The following is a 21839-nucleotide window of genomic DNA, read 5'->3' as shown; positions in this document are numbered from 1 at the left end:
GTGGAGTTTTTCAGGGGTACTCTCATTTCCCTCCCCTACAGTAAAATTTAAAAGTGGAGTTTTTCAATTCATAAAATTCAGTAAAATTTAAAAGTGGATTTTTTCAGGGGTACTCTCATTCCCCCCTACAGTAAAATTTAAAAGTGGAGTTTTCAGGGTACTCTCATTCCCCTACAGTAAAATTTAAAAGTGAATTTTTTCAGGGCACTCTCATTCTCCCCTACAGTAAAATTTAAAGTGAATTTTTCAGGGTACTCTCATTCCCCCCAACAGTAAAACTTAAAAGTGAATTTTTTTCAGGGGTACTCTCATTCCCCCCAACAGTAAAATTTTCGTGAGTAGTTGGATCCTATGATTCCAACTCTGAAAAGAAACCAATCCAAATAATATTCAAGCATTTTTTAATTAACAAAATGTTGCTAGACCGTAGTCAACGTCTCATTAGATAGTGTTTTAAAATCTTCAATTTGTAAATCTTTTATGAATTGGTTATTTCTTCAAACTGGTATACCTAAATCACAGCCCCATTCATCAAACTAGCAAGACCACTTCAGCTGCAAAACACCACCTTGGGAAACCTTTAATCACTTTTCATTTTAAAAGGCAAATTACACTTGTTGTCACATACTTATCATAGTGTTAATTTCAAATTAAGTTCTTATAATCTACCACTATCCTTCTTTTGTTTATTTATTTTTGAATTTTTTTACCAAATATTAGTTCTACAATAACTGAAGCAAGCAGTAACAAACTAGTGATGGCATTAAGTTTCTGAAGTATCTAGCATTATCTTATTTTTAGTTTGAACTCTGACCCAGTCTCCACATATTCATGGTCATAACAGTAAACATGGAATTACAAATTGAGCCCTTAACATAATCGTGTGTGACAGTTATCAGCAAGAACAAATAAATGAAAAGAAATTATCTTAATATAATCCAGAAACATGAAAAAAACAACATATCAAAAAAAAAAGTTAAATTGATTTACATACCACTCATGACTAAATAGGTTGTTTTTAAACTATTTCTTTACTGCTAGGTTTTGTCTTTGCATATTTTTGGATTAACTTTTAAAATGTGTGCATGTGAGAGTATATATTTGTGTACATATCTGTAAGTCAGGGCCTTGAAGTATATTGCAGCATTATGAAGCATGGAAATTTTCTACCGATTCTCAAAGATGACATTTTGGTTAATATAAAATATATTTTATAAATATTGCAGATTTAGTTAACTGTAGTGGTGTTTACATTACTCTAAAGAGTAATTCAATAAACAAGGAAACAAGCTGGATGTAGCCAATACACAGAATCATGGCATTTACACTAGTGAATAAACTAATGTCAGTTGACTTAATGAAACTCCACTGAGAAAAGGCTTAACAAACCAATGACAAAAAGAAATATTTTATTTTGCATGCAACTTAGTCACTGAAATCAGATGTAACAGGATAGACTAATTAACAGATCAAGATAAAAAATAAATGCAAGGTTTTCACACCACCATCACCAGTAGGACTGGAATAGTAAAGTCAAAGTGAAACAGTACTTCCATAGACTATATGTGGATAATTTCACTATGCTACTAGAGATGGTTTTCATACATATTATTAGTTATAACTTTATATATATATATACTGTAACATTTATGCTGCCATATGTCTAAACTTTCTCAAATGTACAATTAACAAATCAGTATACTGTGAAGCATATGTATATAAATATATAGTTTTCAAACTGCATTAAAAGCATGCAATAATTTTACCAGAACACAGTCCAGTACAATCTGGATACACGTTATTCCTAAGGCACATTATTATTTCACTGAAAGAAAATTTAAATGATAAAAAATATCAGATCTGAAGTTTTAGCTCCAAAATAATTATTTTAAATATTATAAAAATGTATGTAGATACTTTAAGAGATCCATACTAAATAAGAAAAAAAATAATAAAGGGAAAACAAAGATTCTAGAATTACTCAACAGTTTGGTCCCACACACTCCATAAGTGCTAGTGTTTTTTTACTTCACTCTTTAATGTGCTTCATTATGTGTTCGAATTTTTCCCCTTTGTGTTACATGTAGACATGCCTCAGTAGACAGCCAGAGAATTTACTGGTCCACCAAAAACAGCTTTAATCACAAATTAATCGTTTCTCTTGCAGTGCCAATGGACATGATAAATGCTGTGCTTCATTTAAAGTTCATTGTTCTCAAGATCTATAATAATTAGCTAAAATTTTCCAAGCAGTCTGGGCCATGAAGCCATCTGGTGGGTCCTCTCCATTTCGAGCTAATGTTCGCATCTTGGTTCCGGATATAAATTCAAAGTCGTCTTTCCTTTCTGGATCAAAAAAATCCATTTTCTTTTTTGTTTTGTCATATGCTGCCACTCGGAATGGTATGATTTCCAGCTGAGTAAGACCAGGAGCCATTATAAGCACCTGCAGTAGAAGTAATAAAGTTGTCTTAGATGTAAAATGCAGAGCTAAAAATGAACATCAAACTTTTGAAACACAATTAAATATTTAATATCATGAAACTTCAAAGGATTTACAAGTCTGAGCTAAAACAAGAGATACTGTGTGCTTTGGGATTTTGTGTTCAGAATAGGGCAGCAACATAAGAGCTTTGCTGTCAGAAGAACAACTCCTGTGCTCCTATGGTGTAGCAGTAATACGAGAAGAACCTATGTACTGCTTTACAGTAGTTCTTATTAACAACAATGCTTAGAACATGGCATTTTGTGTGCATTATTGAAGATTGAAAATACAGCCATTGTTCAATAATGTTTTGGTCAACATTAAACGTTGAGTGGTAAACTGACAAAACACAGACAAAACTTAATAATGTGGTATACAGTTTGATATCTACCCTTCAAGTATTATTACAGAGCTCAGTACTTGACAAATGACTAAGCTCAGCACCTACGAGTGAAAGTAAAAAAGGAAGTCATACTGTGTGAACTACACTATATCTACTATATCCTCTGCCCTGTACTTGACAAATGACTAAGCTCAACACTTACGAGTGAAAGTAAAAAAGGAAGTCATACTGTGTGAACTACACTATATCTACTATATCCTCTGCCCTGTACTTGACAAATGACTAAGCTCAACACTTACGAGTGAAAGTAAAACAGGAAGTCATACTGTGTGAACTACACTATATCTACTATATCCTCTGCCCTGTACTTGACAAATGACTAAGCTCAACACTTACGGTGAAAGTAAAAAAGGAAGTCATACTGTGTGAACTACACTATATCTACTATATCCTCTGCCCTGTACTTGACAAATGACTAAGCTCAACATTTACGAGTGAAAGTAAAAAAGGAAGTCATACTGTGTGAACTACACTATATCTACTATATCCTCTGCCCTGTACTTGACAAATGACTAAGCTCAACACTTACGAGTGAAAGTAAAAAAGGAAGTCATACTGTGTGAACTACACTATATCTACTATATCCTCTGCCCTGTACTTGACAAATGACTAAGCTGAGTACCTACAGTGAAAGTAAAAAAGGATGTAATACTGTGTGAACTACACTATATCCTCTGCCCTGGCCGGGTCATGCCACAAGAACACAATATGGGCCTGATTGTATAGTTTACAGGCCCTATCAGCTTCGCTCTTCCACCAGTATGGAGACGTTGTTGTCTTGACGTTGCTTGATGGTGGGAAGCTACTTAAGGGGAGCATTAAACAATCAATACAACTTCCAGTTGTGTTGAATATTAATTCTATATTCCAAACATTTATCCACAAAACTGGGGAGTTTAAGAGTGGGTCTTGATGTTTTGTAGAAGTAACAAAACTAAACCCAAACTACATCTAATGATACCTATAATAAGTGACATGATAGTTCTGTATGTATAGTTAAAGTTAAAACCACAGCAACTGTAATTAAAATTAAACACTAGATATACAGTGAACACTGTAGTCGTGTCTATTAATGAACACGTGGTAACAGTGTATCAAACAAAAAATGAAATACAAACTTAACTCTAAATCATGATAACTTGTATCAAACCTGCACTTTATTACTTACACAAATGATGAACTGTATTTATACATCAGTTGGTAACTGTATAATAAAATCTCACATCTCATACCATGTTAATTAACCAAAATTCATGACTTACACAGTAAATATATCTAATGTAATGTTGCTAAGACACCATATTACATACATTATGATATGACAGATGATGAACTTAAGAACTGTACTTTTCTTTAACTCAGTTCATGCTTGTGAGATATACCACATTATGTACATTATAATATGACAGATAATGTTTTACATAACTTAAAAAGTCACAAATCATTCAACTGTTTTCTTCAGATAACTTTATTGTACGTAATATTCCTGTAATATTTACTGTGTTGGTCACACAGCCTGGTTAATTAAATTCTTCAGAACTTTCCTTAGGAAAGAAGAAAGATGAGAGATCTCTTAGAATCAAGAAAAGTAATGAAGAAAAATAACTTAAACGATGATTTATTGGAAGTCCCAAGGTTTTCAGTTTGTTTTTTGAAAGCATTATAGCCAAACATATCACTAACAACAAGAGTATTCCATCTATGAAACAACACATTTTAGTTGTTACAAGTAATAACAGCATACTTAATTAGCTATACCCACTAATGGATTCATTTGTAGGTTTCATTTACATACATGGCTTGATTGAGTAAAAGTAAATTAATACAAAGCACTAATACTTGTCTACCTCTCCAATGATGAAAATGGAGACAGATAAAAATTTTAAGTGAGTTCATTTTTAAACATTCATTTTATACTTCCACGAATATAAATCATATTCAATAAATCAGTTCTTACCTTCCTACCATGAGTAGGGTCATACAAATCTTTCTTTGTGCTTGGGTGAAGCATTCCAGCTGGGTCTCTTCCTACTATGTAAAAGTTAGCTCCTGTAGCCATACGTGCCTTAGCGTGCCACTGAACCTAAAGTGTTGTTTGTATTAATACATAATACAATAATAATAACATCTCATGTCCCATTAAAAGATAGAGAAATGGCAAAATGATTTGACGTGTTATATAACTTAGTACAGTAGCCTTGAGCCTAAGTTCTCCAAATATTTTTCTTCAGTAAAATCACACAACTGAACAAAAACAAAAATATGAGAAATCTGTGTTTACTAAAGCTAACTAATAACATTATGGTGTGTGTGTGTGTGTGTGTGTGTTTAGATTTATGTTAGTAACATCTGTTACTAACAGAGCATCTACTGGCATCTGTTACTAACAGAGCATCTACTGGCATCTGTTACTAACAGAGCATCTACTGGCATTGATTTGTGTTAATAACATCTGTTACTAACAGAGCATCTACTGGCTGGCATCTGTTACTAACAGAGCATCTACTACTTGTTTGTTTTGTGTTAATAACATCTGTTACTAACAGAGCATCTACTGGCATTGTTTGTTTTGGCATCTGTTACTAACAGAGCATCTACTGGCATTGTTTGTTTTGTGTTAATAACATCTGTTACTAACAGAGCATCTACTGGCATTGTTTGTTTTGTGTTAATAACATCTGTTACTAACAGAGCATCTACTGGCATTGTTTGTTTTGTGTTAATAACATCTGTTACTAACAGAGCATCTACTGGCATTGTTTGTTTTGTGTTAATAACATCTGTTACTAACAGAGCATCTACTGGCATTGTTTGTTTTGTGTTAATAACATCTGTTACTAACAGAGCATCTACTGGCATTGTTTGTTTTGTGTTAATAACATCTGTTACTAACAGAGCATCTACTGGCATTGTTTGTTTTTGTGTTAATAACATCTGTTACTAACAGAGCATCTACTGGCATTGTTTGTTTTTGTGTTAATAACATCTGTTACTAACAGAGCATCTACTGGCATTGTTTGTTTTTGTGTTAATAACATCTGTTACTAACAGAGCATCTACTGGCATTGTTTGTTTTTGTGTTAATAACATCTGTTACTAACAGAGCATCTACTGGCATTGTTTGTTTTTGTCTTCTATGGTAAACTATCAAACCCTTCTTCTGTTAGATCAAACTGTCACGAAGAACACAAAACTGCTTGAAGTTAAAATGGTATTGTTTGTCCATATTTTTCAATAAACTACTATGTTAAAAAAAATATTTTACGAGAAGTATCATTTGCCAACACATAAAGTAAGGACTTAGTAAAAAAACTCATTTATTGTGGATCGTTCAATCTATTGTATCTATTTATGTAATCCTGATTTTTACTGTTTTGTTTTTCAAATTTCTTTAAAGAAAATGTTTTACACACCTCGGTTGGACCCGCATACATCATTGGAGAAGGAAATATTGCAAGTACTGTAGTTTTTGGATCCAGCACGTGTTCCTGTAGAACTGCCTTGTGCTGTTCCATTCTCACATACAAAGGAACGTCATCGTCTTTAATCCACCCTCCTGAAAGGATAAGATACTCAGACCAAAAGTTGTGAAATTAATATTAAAACAACATGGGACCTATGGCTGTTCCACCCTCTAAACTAAATTAATTTTTCAAAAATCATAGAGCCAACCTTATCATTCATATAACTATCAAGCTTTCTCTGAAACTCAGTTAAATTTACTGCCTCCAAAACATCCAGAGGTAACCCATTTCAAAGGCCAACTCTGTTAGAAAAATGGAACTGTCTCAACTTAAGATGACTCCTACCCTATCACAATTTATATTTGTGACCCCTAGTCCTACTATCCTCACTGTTAATTATAAGAAAAAAATGATACATCAACACTATCAATTCCATTTACAATCTTAAATATCTCAATCAGACCATCCCCAAACTCTTCGGCCAATCACCTCCTAATCTATGAAATCACAGAAACTTACACACCAATAAAATATTATTTTTCTAAAATATCTAATTTATTAATAATCCAGCTATAACTACAGTATGTTCACATAAAAATACTTTTAATCTTTTAACTTCTCATTATAACACTGATAACTAACCTCAACCTATTTTATAATGTCATTCGACAAACACTCAGACAGAACTTAATTCCACTATGACACAGTCATTACTGCCTAACAAACGGTGTCTGCCAAAAACAGCACATAAAATAAACTACAAAACGTTTACATTTAGACATGCTAATTTATTCTTTATCATCATTAATTCAAGTTTTCTCCTCACATCTTGTAGAACAAACCTCATTCTAGAAAACCAGTTAAATGTTTGTCCTCACTGATTACAATTTATCTCAGACAACCAGGATTCATTTAGAAAATAAAGTTTTATTTAATACACTTTTTATAACCAGTGTTATGAAATGAGTAATTATTACAAATTGTCTATTTAATACAATCAAAACAAGGTTAAAGGTCAAACTATAAAGGTTTCAAATAAGGCTCTGGTTGCACTTGGTTTGACGTATTAAAATTAAAATCGATTATTTATCTAGTGTACTGATTCATTAAAAACAAGGTGATTTGTAATTCAAATCAGATTTCATTTTCAATCATCATATCATCTGGGATACAATGATTTCTTTCTCTCTTATTTGAATTTCCTTTAAAACTAAGACCAGCTCTTCAATAGTATTCTTGTGTAGGCTTGCTAATATTTCATTTATTGTTGTTAAGAGTTCTCTAGTGAATCTTGTGTCAACACTAGTAACACCCCATACCTAATGGATGAAGCAACAGAACTGGCTTCTTGTAACCCCTCTCCAGCAGTTTACGTTTGGTATCTTTCATTAATAGTGCATGCCCGTTATGAACAGGGTTACGTAGTTGGAATGCAAAGACAGCATCTGCCTGGAGGAAACAAAGAAACATTAGAAAAGGCATCTAACAATGTTGCTTTATTTGTTGAATGATGAAATAATATGACTTATATGTTGTTGCAATACTGTTTTGAAACATTAAAATTTTAAAACCAAAGTTACTTTGGTGTCACCAGTTCATACTTTTGCCTAACCTGTAACCATCAGTTAATATTAAAATAACATTTAATAATTGGAAAATACACTATAAATTTCATGAAGAAACTAATCCTAAAATCTTAGATGAATTCAGGGAACATACCACATAAATAATATTATACATGCGTTGTACTATATTCCTTTTAACCATAGCTTGCTCATAAAATACTATTCCATCAGTTGTTTTATGATATGCAAGGCTATTCGACCAATTATCTCATAAACCTCTAGCTTCTTGGAATTTATTTCAAATCAGAGTTGGTAGGAGAGAAAAACTTTATGAAGCTGTCAGAAGAGAAAACTAGTTATGTTCATTATTAAAGTCAGACAGTTGTGTAACGAACAACTAATTAGTCATGGATGATAAAACAGGTTATGTTCTAATTAGTTTAGATTTAAAGTCAGGTAGTTGAAAACAAATAACTAATTAGTTATAGATTATAAAACTGGTTATGTTCGTTATTAAAGTCAGGTAGTTGAAAACAAACAACTAATTAGTTATAGATTATAAAACTGGTTATGTTCGTTATTAAAGTCAAGTAGTTGAAAACGAACAACTAATTAGTTGTAGATTATAAAACTGGTTATGTTCATTATTAAATCAGATGGCTGGTGATTAGTATGGAATTTGTAAACTCCACTAAATGAGTTCAATACACATGAACTGTCCATTACTTTGAACTTTTATTGTAGGTCATACATAACAGAATGTAGAAAACACATGGTCAACCACAATACCTCATCTTATTTGTCCTTCAATGTACAACATATTTTACACAGTACAAACATCAAACAGACAAAAGTTGTGATATTATGCCAACTAACAATAAGAATGTGACTTCTTTTGTAAGAAAACACACAGAAAAACATAATTCTGAACTAAAAACGTTTTCAATTATTCTATAAATACTTTAGGAAAGTGTATTACTAAGTAGTGATAAATTATTACTAGAAGCTTCTGATAATTTTAATACTGCACGCTATCTCAAAGAAAGTAGACAAATGTGTAATTAATAATCACATGACAAAAACAGAAAAGATTTAACACATCAGAAGCCCATTTATAGCATGTTTTGCTGAAGAGAGATTAAAAGTAAAACAAAAATATAGTAAAGCTAGGTCAGAGTTGGCTGTTACTTAAATGAAGGTTCTCACTTCCATCTCTTTGAATTTGGCTCGAAGTTCCATTGGAGAAAGGCGGAAATCATCCAAGCTATCATTCCATCTGATTCTCTCTAATACTTCCAGATCTCCTCCAACTAACCAGTCTCCACTTTCATAGATCATCTAATATCAAACAATGTAACATAGGCTGTTAATTTATATAGTAACTTAATGAGCTATTGTGGCTTGTACAGATACAAGTTTCTGGTCTTAATTATGATTTCTGTAAAGATCATGTTATCTTTTAGAAGTAATCTTCTGCAATATTACTTAGAGTAAGATATTCTAAGTATCAAATGTATAACTATAATAAAGATATATATTATATCACAACCTCAACAGCCGATAAAAACATTATATCACAAAATCAAAACCTGAGAAAAATATATTACATCACAAAGTTAACAACTGTAAAAATTATGTTTAATCACAAAATTACGAACTGATAAAAACTGTCACATTACAAAATTTACTGATAAATATTAAGTTAAAACATCACAAACTTACCAGCTGACAAAATCTTGTTACATCACAAACTTAACAGGTAATAAAATTATGTGGCGTCACAAAATCAACAACCAATAAGAATGCACATCATAATAAAACAGTTTGAAACTAAAATTTAAAGACATTTACTCCAGATTATATCATTTTAGTCTAATATTTAAATACATCAACTAAAACTATTTTTTTGTTACTCCAGATTATAATCACTTTGGTCTAATAATCTAACACATCAACTACAGTGTTTCTTGAAGTTTAGGTTCTTTTCACTTTTGAACTCGATTGGAATGTTTTCCAAAGAGGTTTAATGTCCACACTGCCCATAAATATCTCACATTGTAGAAACATGTTAGAACATATAATATTACTGGATGTATGCCACAGTTACTGACCTTTACATAAGGATGACCAAGGTCATTTGTACCAAATTGTCTACAGCATCGCTCTTCTTTCCTATGCTCATAAAATTCAGGATGCCGAAGGATAGCGTAGCACTTGCCCTGATGTCTCAGAGCAATGGCCGAAGAGTCTATCAGATTTTCCTTGTCTTCTGTAGAAACTGGCAGTACAATGGGAATCGACTGGTTTGTCACACCATCTGTTTTTAAAAAATGTGTTTGCATGCTCAAGTAACCATTATTTACACAAACTACCCATGCAATTATAAATGAAACATCTTTACAGAACACAGAGATTTCCTGACTGTTTAGTTGGTGCCTTTAACTTAGATAAAGAACCAATGGAATTAATAGATAAGTAATAATTAAGATTAATAATATATAATCAGTAAACATTCACCTTTATACAAGACATTAAAAAATAAGACATTTCTACTCCTGACCTTTACCATTTATTTCTACCTTATTTTAAAGATACAGAATAAGCTTTCTCTTCTCTGCTCACCACATGTATCAAAACCTAGTTTCTTGCAGTATAAGTTTAGAAACATACTGCTGTGCCAATATGGAAAGGGGATTTTTTGTTGTTGTTGTTAAGAGAGCATGAATGCTGCCCAGAAAGGTAGAATATATCCTGTAAATGTCCAAAACGTACCCCAATTTATTTTAATTTCCAAAGTTTATCTTAGTTCAGACTAACTCTTCAGATTCCATCAAAGTCTGGACCTATTTTCAAGAGCAGCAGGTTAGTAAGGTTTTAGAATAGTTCAGTAACTATGGTCACATTACAAAACTTAAAGCACCCACTGCACCCTTCACTTTCATTCAAATGTATGTTGATTTATACCTTGTACATTAATTAACAAGTCATCTCAAATTTTCGTCCAAGTTCACTTAAAAGAAACATGAAAATGAATACAGGTAACTGACAGATAAAAACCTTAAGAAGTTTTTAAAATATGAATTTTAGATTTTATTGTGTATATATTATATTTACGATTTCAATTACATCTTTTCCTTTCACAGGGATTCCTTCACATTTTTTGAAAGGAAAAACTGAAGAAATATGCACGCACATTGTTTGATGTATTTCAGCAAATTTCTCTTTGATATGCATAAGACATTTCTTCAACGTTTAGGATTTTAAAACTACACGTACAATCAGCTTGTACTGAAACAAGAAAACAAATAGTTATAGAATTATAACAATAAAAAGAAGGTTTAAAATATTATTGAAAATATGTGTTCTGTCCTTACTTAGTTACAAGAGGTGATAAGTAAGGTTACTTGAGGTTATATATAAATGTGCGAGTTGGTCCTTTTCTGTGGCTTAACAATCATTAAGTTTTATCAAGGAAACAATAATAAATTAATTAGCACATGGAAATGAAGATATTAAATGAACTGAGTAGTGACACACAAGTGTACAAATTTGTTGGACAAACTAAATATAAAGAGGGAATTATAAAACAAATTAAATCTAATGAAAATGTTTGTTATTATAACTTTTAGAATCATAGAAAAAATTAAATTCACTCAAAAATATTAACATAAATTTTGTGCTTAAAGATCTTAATATTTGATAAGATGATGTTGTGGGTACATGTGGATGATGCAATTCCTCAATCTTAGCAACTTAAGAACCAAAGATGCAAAAAATAATCAAATAACTGTATACTATATATAGTCCTGTCTAAAGAATAATTTTATATTGTCTTTCATTTCTTTCCTGAAGACTATTAAAATAACCTGTCACCATGTGTGTGTTCATTTAAAATAACTAGTCACCAGGCTAGTGTTAATTTAAAATGACCTGTCACCAGGCTAGTGTTAATTTAAAATAACTTATCACCAGGTATGTGTTCATTTAAAATGACCTGTCACCTGTAGGGCCATCTTACCTCACATCAATGACATTTTTCTGCATAGGCTTCAAGTACAATTCATATCACTGCTTCACACTAATAACCAGGTTCTCTTACACCACTATCCAAAATAATACACAACTTTCTCATGGACTTCCTGATCCCCACCCCAAAAATAATTAAATTAGAACAGATAAATACAGCAATTATTTAAACTTTTTTTATCAGTTACATATGAGCCATTTTATACGTTCTTAAAGGTAAAATATTCTCCAACCACAAGAATTTCATTTTCTTAGCATCTAGAAAATGTCTACTTTCAATCTTTGTTTAACTAGAACTGATATTTACAATAAAACAGGGCTTGTGTTTCCTCTTGACATTGGTTTTAACTGGTAAACAAACCACATCCAAATTAAAGTTACCATCTTAACCCATCTTCTACTTTAACAACTCACTTAGGGTTACATGTCAACAGTTATACACTTAGGGTTACATGTCAACAGTTATAAACAGTATACATCCATAATATATCTTGCTTTTCTGGCAAAATTTGAACCATAATATTCATTAACTTGCAACAAGTGAAACCAGCTAGTTTTGCTAGAGGTTCTAAGCATAACTAATGTGTAGCTAAAGAAACTTTTCAGAAAAAAGAAAATAATCAGTATACCAACTCTGTCAACAATTCATCTACTAATCAGGATCACTAGGTTAATTCCCTGTTTTCTTCTTGCTACCTCTTGTCAATTGCAGTTTTGCAATTGTTTTTTTTTTAAAAAAACTTAACTGACAACTTATTATAACTTCTCAGGCCAGTTATTCTCTAAAGCATTAAGACTATAAACTCAATGCAGAAGAGTTTCACCAATGTTTATTTAAGAAATTATTGAGTTGAAAATTAACAAATAATTAGATAAATATATACTTCTTACTGAAACTAATCCCTACTATACATTCAAGTTCAGTCTCAACACTAAACAAAAGTCAGTTATCAGTTGGTTTTAAGCATTTTGAAGAGTATTACTTACCTAATTTTTTCTATCTGTTTGTTATTAAGCACAAAGCTACACAGTGAATATTTAACTCTTGAAGAAATGCAAAGAAATGTGTAGTCAGTAAATAAAACCAAAGACATGCAAGTATTCTCACCCACCATCTAGAAGACAGCCAAAGTGCATGCACTGTAGGTACTCTCTTTCCCTCATGAATCCTTTCATGGGTGTAGCCCAACCTTCGGACAAAACCTGAACCCACTGCAAGTCCACCTCAGTAATGTTGATAAATGGAAGCGATTCAGCTTCGTCCTTTGCCGAATTTTCTCGATTCTTAGAAACAAATAGTTCCTTTACACTATCAACTGCTGACTCTGGAATGATACCCTAAAGCATGATAAAAACAACTGTTACAAACTCCAATTATTTCTGGTGGCTTGCAAGAATAAAATAATATAAAAACACAAATAATTGAGAATCACAAATATTAACATGTAATTTTACTTCAGTATATCACAAACATAGCCAAGATGGAATACTTAGAGATAAGTGTTGAGCAGAGAACAGCTATATTCATATCTATTAGATATTCAGAATTAGCAACTGGCATGTTCTGTACAATAGTTATACATTTCAAATTAAAAGTCAGAACAGGAAAACACAAAAGAAAGCTGGAAGAGAGTCCACTCAATGTCATCAGGACTGGACACCTTTCTTTACAGGAATTTTACACCATAATCACACAAGAGAGAAATGACAAGACAGTAAAAAGCCTAAAAGTGTTAAAATTTATCATCATAGTATGTGAAATGTGTAAATGTGCACTAACATGTGTAATGAAAGAGACAAGAAAATTCCACAGGCTAAAACTCAACCCAATAGTCTGGTTGGTTGATTTAGTGTTTTATGGCACAAAGCAGCTAGGCTACCTCTGCCAAACGTCCAGTAAAAAGGTAAAAATAAATTAAATGTAGTAAAATACATAAAAGGAAATGAAGGTAAAACAAAACATCATTAAAAAACAGAAAAAGCATAAAACCACTGTTGACACCTAGTGTACAATGTTAAGAGAGAAAGCAGAGTAAGAGAAGATGTAAAGGACTTCCTGTAGCAGAATGGTAATGATCATAACCCACCAGGAAGACTAACAGGTAAGTACAGGAACCACCGTCAGTCACCTGAACTTGGTCTTTCCAGTCCTGGTTCCAGGTTATGTGTCATTATGGCCAGTACCAAAAGGTAAAGTAATAAAAGTTTTAAAAGACATGTAGTAAAATTGTAATAATAATTAGCCAAACATTAGGTAAAAAGGTAAAAGTAAAGTAAATGTAGTAAAATACATAAAAGGAAATGAAGGTAAAAACATAAAACCAATGTTGATATCCAGTCTACAAAGTTGTAAAGGACTTCCTGTAGCAGAATGGTAATGATCATAACCCGCCAGGAAGACTAACAGGTAAGTACAGGAACCACCGTCAGTCACCTGAACTTGGTCTTTCCAGTCCTGGTTCTGGGTTATTTGTCATTATGGCCAGTACCAAATGGTAAAGTAATAAAAGTGTTAAAAGACATGCAGCAAACTTGTAAAAACAACTCGCCAGGACAGCAGCGTTAGTCGTCTGATGTTGGCCTTTCCAGTCCTGGTGTCGAATTATTTAATGTTCTGGCCATTTTACAATGTCAAATTGAACTAGAGAGATTGAGACTCTGAAAAGGGAACCACAATTAAAAAGGTGTAATGAATAAATATCAAACACTTAAATGAGATTAAAAAGATTAATGGCCATTAAAAAACTAAAAACTTTATCAAGGTCGACAGTGTCACCGTCACCAATAACACTGTCTAACATTATGGACAAACCCTGGGAAAAAACATGTTTAAAATAGTGCCGTCGTTGAGAATCGTAACGATGGAAAGAAAGTAAAATGTGGCTTACAGTGATTTGAGTGTTACACAAACTACACACTGGTGCAACAATTCCAGATAAAAGAAAACGATGAGTTAAAAAACTGTGATCAATGCATAGTCTAGTTAGAACAACTTCCCCCTTCCGATCCTTACGGAAGCTAGACGGCCAAAGCCCAGTATAGGGTTTTATTTGGAAAAGCTTGTTGTCATGTTGCTCACTCCAAGTGGACTGCCAGCTGGCACGGAGCCGAGCCTTGAATACAGGACCATAATCCATGTACGGAATAAGCACAGTGGTGATAGTGCCAGAGTAGATAGATTTCGCTGCCGTGCCTGCAAGTTCGCAAGCTCATTCCCACGAATACCAACATGGCCCGGCATCTAGAAAAACTGGATAGAAGTAGATGTTAATGAAAAATGGGCCAGTTGGTTTTGAATATCAGTGAGAACAGGGTGTGAGCTAATGTAAAACAATTCCAGGGCCAGTAGAGAACTAAGCGGATCAGTATAAATAGTGAAGTTGGAGTACTGCTTAACTTCAATATGATCCAGGGCAAGAGATATGGCATACAGTTCAGCAGTGAACACAGAAGCTGTAGAGGGAATTCTGCATGCAACCACCTAACCGCAACAAACCATGGCAGAGCCCACAGAATTACCTGATTTGAAACCATCCGTATAAATTGGAATGAAAAGATTGTTCAAAAGATGTTCAGTAAATAAAAGACGGTAATTCCAATCAGGAGTATCTGCCTTTCTCAGATGACTTAAAGAAAGGTCACATTTGGGGACTGTAATAAGCCATGGTGGGATGGGCTGACCAGTGGATTCTGCAATGTTATCCAAGGACAGACCCAATTCATCCAATTGCGCCTGGATGCAAAGGCCAAAAGGAGCAATGGCAGATCATCTGTTCTGAAAAAGTATGACCCACTGAGGAAGGAAAACACATCCCCAGGTGGGATGGTTTGGTAAGGAATGAAGTTTCGATGAATATAGTAAAGATAGTTGCAAACGGCAAAGGTGCAGAAAAGGTTCATGAAATTATATGTACAAGCTTTGAACAGGGGAAGTGTGGAAAGCCCCAGTGCAGAGTCGAAGTCCTTGATGATGAATGGGGTCCAGCATCTTTAAGGCCAAGGGTCTGGCAGAGCCATAGACCATTGATCCATAGTCTAGTTTTGATTGAATAACAGCACGATATATCTTTAACATAGAACATCAATCCACTCCCCAACTGGTGGTAGAGAGGACATGGAGGATGTTCAGTCCTCTTGTGCATTTGACCCATAGCTACTTTAAGTGTGGTATAAAGGTCAGCTTACGGTTAAAGATAAGCCCCAAGAACTTGGTCTCAGGGACCACTGGCAGTGAAACTTCACCGATACAGAGTTCAGGATCAGGGTGAATACCCTGTTGGCAGCAAAAGTGCATGCAAATGGTATTAGAGAGAGAGAGAAATTAAAGCCATTCGCTGTGGTCCATGGCAGTACATATTGAGGGCAGTTTGTAGTTGCCACTCAATATATCTCATGTTCGACGATTGACATGAGATGTGAAAGTCGTCGATATACAGCCCATTCACAACAGTGAGAGGGAGTTGTTCAGTGATGGCATTTAACTTTATACTGAAAAGTGTGACACTCAAAACACAGCCCTGAGGGACTCCAAGTTCCTGTACAAAAGAATGGGAAAGTGTCAAACCCACATGAACTTGAATCTCCTGTTCATTAAAAAATTTTAATAAACATGGGTAAATGCCCATGTAACCCATATATATGGAGGTCTTGCAAAATGCCATACCTCCATGTTGTGTCATAAGCCTTCTCAATGTCAAAAGAATATTGATACAAGATGTTGTCATTTGAGAAAGGCTTCTCTGATTGATGTTTCAAGTCAAATCCAGTGGTCCATGGTGGAGCACTGTCGTCGGAACCCACACTTGGTGGGCGAGAGTAGGTTGTTTGATTCGAGGAACCAAACGAGACTAGCATTAACCATCCTCTCTAAGGTCTTACAGAGACAGCTCATCAAAGCAATTGGATGGTAGTTTGAAGGAATCTTGGGATCTTTCCCAGGGTTAGAGAAAGGTAAGATAATAGCCTGGCACCAGGTATTAGGAAAAACATTCTCCTGCCAGATCCAGTTAAAAACAATCAGAAAAATAGCAAGAGAAGCAGGAGAGAGATAGCACAGCATGTCACAGTGTACATCATCAGGTCCAACCGATGTACTGCCAGATTGATGAAGGGCCATTTTCAGTTCCACCAGTGTAAAGGGACAATTATAGTCAAAGAGACAGTTTGAAAGGAAAGAGGTAAATGCTCTGCCCGAGTCTTGATGGCCAAGAAGGTGGAGGAACAAGCAGAAGTGCTAGATACCCAGCAAAAGCTTTCACCTGGAGTATCAGTGATGCTCCAGACATCAACTATCTCTTGGCCATCAGAGAGTAAGATTGAGAGGGGACAGAATTGTAGTGCTCACTGACCTTTCGAATTCTGTCCCATATGACCTTGGAAATGGTGGTAGAAGATATGCCAGTTGTGAACTTAATCCAAGATTCCTTCTGGCTTTGACGTCTTACCCACCTAGCACGTGCACGAGCCCGTTGGAAAGCGATGCAGTTCGAAAGTGTGGGATATCTACGGAAAGTATCCCAGGTCTGTTTATGAGCCTTCCATGCCATGTGGCAGGCAGGATTCCACCACGGATGAGGATATCATGGAAAATGTGTCAATGTTTTAGGAATACACTGAGCAGCTGCTTGTATAATACAGTCAGTTACCGCTGCCACACAGTCGTCTATTGATGACTGACTCACAATGGCAGGATCAAGTTTTGCAAGAGCAGTAAAAGTGGACCAGTCTGCCTGATCCAGCTTCCACCGGGGCACGCGGGCAGGGTGGTATTGACCACAACCAGTCTCTCTCAAAAGTATAGGAAAATGATCACTGCCTAGTGAATTATTGTCAACCTTCCATGAAAAATGAGAGAATAATGAAGGGGAGCAAACCGAGAGATCAATAGCTGAAAAGGACTGACTAGGTGTGTGAAAATAAGTGGAAGAACCAGTATTGAAAAGATAAAGATTGTGATCAGAGAGCATATGCTCTACAGAGCAACCCCTCCTATCAATAACAGCACTTCCCCAGAGAAAATGATGTCCATTAAAGTCCCCCAGGATTAGAAAGGGAAACAGCAACTGTTCAACAAGAGCATCAAAGTCTGACTGATCATATGTCTCTCAAGGGGACAGGTAGAGAGAACAAACAGTGATGGTATGACCCAAGGAAACACGGATGGCTACGGCCTCCAAGGGTGTGTTGAGTGACAGAGACAGGGTGGGCAAATGCTGATCAACCAACAGTGCCTCCCCTCCATGTCTTGTCCATCACACAGCCTGTAATTTCTGTACAGAGAAAACTGCCGAAAGGTGACTGTATCGGCAGGTTTCAGAAATTTTCTTGTAAGGAAAGACATACAGGATGGTAGAAAGCAATCAGTGTTTTGATGTCACTCGGAAACCTCAAAAGTTCCATTGTATCAAGGTGGCCATTTTTAATGACGGGTAGGCGAAGTGGCTGGAGAACCCTTCTGTTTATGACCATGTCTTTTTTCCTTACTGTCCTTATTCAGACGAGGTTTATCGACCTCCATGGATCCTGCCCTGGGTTGATTGGGCAGGTCTTTGTTGTTGGAAGGGGATTCCAGTGACTGAGGATGTGAACGAATGATTGCTTTGCATCTTGGGGTGGGAGAAATAGATGTATCTGAAGAAATGCCTGTATTTGAAACCAAAGGAGGTGGATCATGAGGTTTGTTGGAATGTATGGGAGAAACAGAGATGGGTGTAGAAGTTGATTCATCAATCTTTTTAACCATGGAGGTCAAAAGGCTTTTCATTTGTTTTGAAAACGATTCTCTTGGAGGCACAGATACATCTGTCTGCACTCCCACTGTAGTTGTGGAACGAAGTGCAGCAGCATATGTCCGAGATGGAGTGGCTGGCAGCAATTTCCGAGCCTCAGGATAACTAATGTTATGAGTCGGTTTCAAATGATGCACCTCTTTTCCCTCCAACCATTTTGGGTAAGAACAAAAGTAGGAAGGGTGAGAACCATTGCAGTTGACACAATGTGGGTCTGTGTCACACTCAAAGGAATCGTGGTCCTTGCCACCACAACAAGCACATGTCAGGGGACCACGACATAACGTCTTTGAGTGGTTGAATCTCTGACATTGGAAACATTGGAGAGGGTTTGGAATGTACAGCTGTACCCTGCAATTTAGATAACCTACCTTGATGGTGGCAGGTGCACGTGGTAATGTAAATGTCAAAATGAGGATATTTGTCAGCAGTGTAACTCCATCTTTGCAAGTGGAGATGCTCCTCACTGCAGAAACTCCTTGAGTGGAGAAACCAGGGAGAATCTCTGACTTGGGGATGTTCTTCAAATCCCTCTCAACAATAACTCTTTGTGATGAATTCAAGGTAGCATGAGGGGTAACCTCAATAGGTACATCCCCAATTGTCTTTGAATTCAAGAGGATTTCACTGTATTGGGATGTGGATGTTTGAACCAATGTGTCTGTGGTTATAATACTTAATATATGTTACTATATCATTCATTTTCATTGTAATACATGCACAATTGTTATTCATTATCATTTTATTAAATGACAGATATTAATGCATTGTTAGTTGCCTGCTTGCCATATGATTTATGTGCATAACTTGTTGTTGTTTACCATTAGTCTTACCTTGTCTCTTAACAACCCAACAGCACACTGCAATAAATGCTATACCCTCAGGTCTTACCTTGTCTTTTAACAACTCAACAACACACTGCACTGAATCCAACACATTCAGGTCTTACCTTGTCTTTTAACAACCCAACAACACATTGCACTGAATCCTGAACACTCAGCTGTCCAGCTTTGATGACCAAATCAGGGTGGCTAGGCTTTTCATATGCCGAGTCAATCCCAGTAAAACCTACACATTCAAACAAAGTGTAACTGGAAATTCTTCAAACATGTACATACAAAAGTTTTATTCATATAGTCTCTTCTATACCTTCAAAAATTAATCCTATAAATTTTAATACCACAGTACTAGGTTGTATATGGGATGAACAAAACCAAGTGCCCTCTCCTTGAAAATGTTATATCTTGTTACATGATTTAATATCTTTGTTATATCTTTTATTACATAGCAGAAAATAATATAAAATTATATGTGAAAGGTATTCAGAGTCGGGATGATATGGGTGTAGTTACTGAAATAATGTTTGTTTTTGAAGTTGTCAAAAGAGACAAATGTGCTTCTATAAAACAACAGAAGTCTGTATGTATATGTTCTTTTGTCTTTGGAAAGTCAACAAACTGTGTGCATGTTGACTCTAAAGGGAACTCTGTTTATTTTATTATTTTTCATTCTCTATTCTGTTGGACTAAGTGAGTAGAGAATCTTTAAAATGTCTGTTTTCTTTAGTTTCTCACTTCTTTAACTTCCAGAGAAGGAAAATAATACCAATCCAAGAATTTTAAAACACTAGATGGTTATATTGGTTAAAGTGATATACCTAAAAAGCAAACCTCCCTGGGTAAACAGCTACAAGAGTAATTCACTAAACAAATATCACCTACACGTGGGAGAATTAAGTTAAGTATCACCTAGACGTGGGAGAATTATGTTAAATATCACCAAGACGTGGGAGAATTACGTTAAATATCACCTAGACGTGGGAGAATTAAGATAAATATCACTGCCACGTGGGAGAATTAAGATAAATATCACCGCCACGTGAGAATATTAAGATAAATATCACCGCCACGTGGGAGAATTAAGATAAATATCACCGCCACGTGGGAAAATTAAGTTAAATATCACCAACACGTGGGAGAATTAAGTTAAATATCACCAACATGTGGGAGAATTAAGTTAAATATCACCTACACGTGGGAGAATTAAGATAAATATAACCTTCACGTGGGAGAATTAAGTTAAATATAACCTAGACGTGGGAGAATTAAGTTAAATATTACCTAGACGTGGGAGAATTAAGTTAAATATCACCTACACGTGGGAGAATTAAGTTAAATATCACCTACACACTGATGAGTAAAACCAGTTTTTTAGCTACATCTTATTACTTTATTAATAAAACTTCCACACTGATAAGTAGGACCAGTGTTTTAGCTACATCTTATTACTTTATTAATAAAACTTCCACACTGATGAGTAAGACCAGTGTTTTAGCTACATCTTATTACTTTATTAATAAAACTTCCACACTGATGAGTAAGACCAGTGTTTTAGCTACATCTTATTACTTTATTAATAAAACTTCCACACTGATGAGTAAGACCAGTGTTTTAGCTACATCTTATTACTTTATTAATAAAACTTCCACACTGATAAGTAAGACCAGTGTTTTAGCTACATCTTCTCATTACTTTATTAATAAAACTTCCACACTGATAAGTAAGACCAGTGTTTTAGCTACATCTTCTCATTACTTTATTAATAAAACTTCCACACTGATGAGTAAGACCAGTGTTTTAGCTACATCTTATTACTTTATTAATAAAACTTCCACACTGATGAGTAAGACCAGTGTTTTAGCTACATCTTATTACTTTAGTAATAAAACTTCCACACTGATAAGTAAGACCAGTGTTTTAGCTACATCTTATTACTTTATTAATAAAACTTCCACACTGATGAGTAAGACCAGTGTTTTAGCTACATCTTATTACTTTATTAATAAAACTTCCACACTGATGAGTAAGACCACCAGTGTTTTAGCTACATCTTTTTACTTTAGTAATAAAACTTCCACACTGATGAGTAAGACCAGTGTTTTAGCTACATCTTATTACTTTAGTAACAAAACTTCCACACTGATGAGTAAGACCAGTGTTTTAGCTACATCTTATTACTTTATTAATAAAACTTCCACACTGATGAGTAAGACCAGTGTTTTAGCTACATCTTATTATTTTAGTAACAAAACTTCCACACTGATGAGTA

At 34.6% G+C, this 21839-nt stretch overlaps 1 protein-coding gene across 2 annotated transcripts in view; it reads right to left on the bottom strand.

The window, feature by feature from the left end:
• Positions 1-1392: 1392 nt before the first annotated feature.
• The window catches only part of LOC143256205 (bifunctional 3'-phosphoadenosine 5'-phosphosulfate synthase-like), a 56332-nt gene continuing 35885 nt past the window's right edge, over positions 1393-21839 (bottom strand). For both annotated transcript variants that reach the window (XM_076513087.1, XM_076513086.1), the window contains exons 5-12: positions 19681-19799; positions 13056-13281; positions 10029-10234; positions 9124-9255; positions 7672-7801; positions 6302-6444; positions 4846-4971; positions 1393-2446 (exon numbers count right to left, since the gene is read on the bottom strand). In XM_076513087.1, the coding sequence (XP_076369202.1) occupies positions 2216-2446; positions 4846-4971; positions 6302-6444; positions 7672-7801; positions 9124-9255; positions 10029-10234; positions 13056-13281; positions 19681-19799 (1313 nt within the window). In that variant the 3' untranslated portion in view covers positions 1393-2215. The remainder of the gene's footprint in view (positions 2447-4845; positions 4972-6301; positions 6445-7671; positions 7802-9123; positions 9256-10028; positions 10235-13055; positions 13282-19680; positions 19800-21839) is intronic.

The sequence above is a fragment of the Tachypleus tridentatus genome, chromosome 7 (genome assembly GCF_004210375.1).
Source record: "Tachypleus tridentatus isolate NWPU-2018 chromosome 7, ASM421037v1, whole genome shotgun sequence".
Taxonomy (NCBI): Eukaryota; Metazoa; Arthropoda; class Merostomata; order Xiphosura; family Limulidae; genus Tachypleus; species Tachypleus tridentatus.
The sequence above is the reverse complement of the archived record's forward strand: the minus strand, read 5'-3'. Positions and strand labels throughout refer to the sequence as shown.